Source organism: Pangasianodon hypophthalmus, chromosome 28 (genome assembly GCF_027358585.1).
Source record: "Pangasianodon hypophthalmus isolate fPanHyp1 chromosome 28, fPanHyp1.pri, whole genome shotgun sequence".
In the NCBI taxonomy this organism is placed as follows: Eukaryota; Metazoa; Chordata; class Actinopteri; order Siluriformes; family Pangasiidae; genus Pangasianodon; species Pangasianodon hypophthalmus.
The window spans coordinates 13,998,661-14,002,349 of record NC_069737.1 but is presented as its reverse complement, the minus strand read 5'-3'; the positions used below and the strand labels follow the sequence as shown (position 1 = coordinate 14,002,349).

Below are 3,689 nucleotides of genomic sequence, written 5' to 3'. Positions count from 1 at the left end.
AATCAGGAATAGAAAGTTTTCCTTGTAGCCATATAAATTATATTACAACAGTTTTTTTTAAATATAAATTGTGTTTCATAACATTGGTCATAAGACAAATAGGAACTATATGAGTATACTTAGCAAATGTTAGCTCACATCATAAGCTGAGATCAGTATAGTTTGCAAAATTATTTACGTGTAAAAGTCGACTGCATAAGTATTCACCCCCCTCTTGCTGTGAAACCTCTAATTTAGATCTGGTGCAACCAACAGAAGTCGCATAATTAGTTTTCAGTTCAATAGAAATGTTCAAGGGGGGTGAAAACTTATGTAAGGCACACATTCTCAGGATGGATCATCTTGCACAGTGTGACAAGTATACTTCTTAAAAGACAGCTTAAATCGTGCAGTCTAAAACAGGCTTTACTTGACATGTGTCATGCTTATGTCAATCTTAACATGCAGGGTTGAAGTGCTGTATTTTGATCAACTTCATTCTGATTTGTGATGCTGTTGTTGAATTTACAGTTACCTCCAAGGTGGATACGGAGCTGTTAGTGACGAGCTGCGACAATCACACGCTGTCTATATACATTGAGCAGCTCCAGAGCAGGTACAATAATCTTGTTAAGGAGAAAGGCCAGTTAGAGACCAACTACATTGACCTGGGTAAAGCGAGAGATCAGCTACAGAAGAAGAAAAATGAACTCCAGAACAGACTTTCCGACATTGGTCAGTGATTTTTTTTTTTCACTGACAGAAAACATTTACACCTGGGTGAAAACAGAAATGTTACTCATTGCTAATCTGGGAGCATAGGGAAAAACACTTGCTAGTGAACCTCTCTACTAATTAGTGATTTAATGAATTAAATAATAGTCAGTTTAATGTTTGCTAACTTGTTAGTGAACCTGGCTACCAGTTTGAATTACACAATATAACACTTAGCCTAATGTTTGCTAACTTACTAGTGAACATGGCTAGTTTGAATTACACAATATAACACTTAGCCTAATATTTGCTAACTTACTAGTGAACATGGCTAGTTTGAATTACACAATATAACACTTAGCCTAATATTTGCTAACTTGCTAGTGAACCTGACTACCAGTTTGAATTACACAATATAACACTTAGCCTAATGTTTGCTAACTTGCTATTGAACCTGGCTACTAGTTTTAATTACACAATATAACATTTAGCCTAATGTTTGCTAACTTGCTAGTGAACATGGCTAGTTTGAATTACACAATATAACACTTGGCCTAATGTTTGCTAACTTGCTAGTGAACCTGGCTACCTGTTTTAATTACACAATGTAACAGTCTAATGTTTGCTAACTTGTTAGTGAACATGTCTAGTTTGAATTACACAATATAACACTTAGCCTAATGTTTGCTAACTTGCTATGGAACCTGGCTAATGATTTTAATAACAAAATATAATACTTAGCCTAATGTTTGCTAACTTGTTAGTGACCATGGCTAGTGATTTCATTTACACAATATACTTAATGTTTACTATCTTGATAGCAAACCCGACTTAGCCGCTAGTTAGCCTAACATGCTTCTGCTACTGTAGTACTTGGTTTTAATGACATTCATTTAATAATTAGCCTAACATAAGCTAGTTTATTCACAAACCTGACTGGCTTCTCACGTAGAGGTAACATTAGTTTAGCTACACTACTTTCACACTGTTTATTGGTAGACTTTACTTAAGAACCAATCCTAATCTTTTCTAAAAACAGCTGCAGATATCAGGAAGCCAGGGTGGCTCTTCTTCAGGTCCAGTCTTTACTACATGTCTACTGGGATGAAGAGCTGGTCTCAGAGCAGACAGGACTGCAAGGAGAAAGGAGCAGACCTGGTGGTCGTAAACAGCAGAGAGGAACAGGTGACACAGATTGATTAATAATACATCATACGAAGCCCATATTTCTAAATCATTATAACTGTGCTTATAATACTTGATAAGTTTGTCATGAGTGCTTTGGATGAACAGTGATGTTCATTTGCGCATTATGAATTAACCTACCTCAACAGGATTTCATTGAGATGTTAAGAAGAGGAAAGAGCGCTTGGATTGGATTGAGTGACCAAGACACAAAGGGCGTGTGGAAATGGGTGGACGGTACACAACTGACCATTGCGTAAGAACTCACTAAAGTGATCTGCTCATGATTCACTTTTAATCTGAAGCTCTAGGTGTGCTGATCCTCTGTGTGTGTGTGTTTTCAGCTACTGGTGGACTAGGGAGCCCAATAATTATACAGGAAATGAGCACTGTGTTGAGACGGGTTATAAGCCGGAAGACGAAAGACCAGTAACAGATATCCTAAACACGTGGAACGATAATTCATGCTCTGCCAGTTTGTTTTGGATATGTGAGAAAGCAATTTCCATTTAAGTCTCTGTGAAGGGAAGGATTTTAGAACTCATTGAGAAGAGCACAAACACATTGCAAAAACTTTGACTTAGGAGTGTATTATTTCTTTAGCTACCTCCATTACTATATGCATATTAGTACATATATTCATGAGTGTTGTAATGACATATTTTCAGAACATTAAGTTCTGCAATTGACTCCTTGTGTTCATGTCTGACACTGTATGTTGGATGTTTTCACTGTATTTTTAAATTCTTGCTTCAAAATAAATGCATTTCATGTCTTATTTGTTGGCGAGAAGTTAATGAGAGAGTAGCCGTGATGGGTAACTCGGTAGGTAAGAAATCACGCAGTTCACTTCATTGAAAGGCTCAAGAGTACATTACAAGGGCAGTGAAGCCGGTAATACCTTCTCTCCTAACTTAGATCATAAAATCGGACCTGATTCTGAATGACAGGGAAACCTGGCAGGTATCCAGTGCTCAAATAGCCACAGTTACAGATAAAAGTTGCGTTCTAGTTCAAGCTACCTGACCATAATGTTGCCACAAATGTTATGAGAAAGCAGCTTAACTTAAGACCAGAAAAGTGATGACCGCCACATTCGCACAGCATAGGGAGGGGAGTTGTTGACTTTTTGTAAAGGTTGTGTCTTAAAAAAAAAAAAAAAAAAAAAAAAAAGAGACTGATACCTTTTGTTAGACTGGCTTACGAGCCTGGTGTGTGTGTGTGTGTGTTGCTCTGTGATTGGTGAGAGATTGTGTTAGATAAAATGCTATGACAAACAGGAAAATGTCTGTTCTGCAGATTTGAGATCAGTTCATTTAACAGTTTTTGGCCTTAAAAATAACCAACATTACAAAAAGCTTGTCTGTCATCATTTCACATTTATCTTGAGGTTAAAAGTAACCAACAGTCCTAAAGATTGCAGTTAATTCCTGATGTACTGCTGATATCGATCACTACAGATTTCTTTTTTTTAAATAGTAAAAAAAAACATGCTGGTAAAAGAGGACGATGTGGTGTCTGGGAAAAAAAATCTTGATATTTTAATAATCCAAAACAAGGTTCAAATCTGTTCAGGATGAATTTTGATTCATGAATATTTAATTTCTAACCTTGAAATTAGTAGAAACTATTAATCAGATCTGCAGCTTTAAATCATGACTGCTGGAAAAATGCTCATTTTCCTGTTTGTCTCAGCATTATCTTTAACACAATCTCTCACAAATCGCATGGCAGTGCACAGGTGGCACACACACACCCACACACACACACGCACGCACAAACACACACACACACACACACACACACCTAAT

General features: G+C 36.9%; 1 protein-coding gene across 2 annotated transcripts in view; it reads left to right on the top strand.

Annotated features, from left to right (window-relative positions):
* LOC113547384 (CD209 antigen-like protein 2) overlaps positions 1-2,656 on the top strand; it is a 4,876-nt gene extending 2,220 nt beyond the window's left edge. For both annotated transcript variants that reach the window (XM_053231137.1, XM_053231138.1), the window contains exons 3-6: positions 511-714; positions 1,733-1,878; positions 2,028-2,134; positions 2,223-2,656. In XM_053231137.1, the coding sequence (XP_053087112.1) occupies positions 511-714; positions 1,733-1,878; positions 2,028-2,134; positions 2,223-2,391 (626 nt within the window). In that variant the 3' untranslated portion in view covers positions 2,392-2,656. The remainder of the gene's footprint in view (positions 1-510; positions 715-1,732; positions 1,879-2,027; positions 2,135-2,222) is intronic.
* The last annotated feature ends 1,033 nt before the right edge of the window (positions 2,657-3,689 follow it).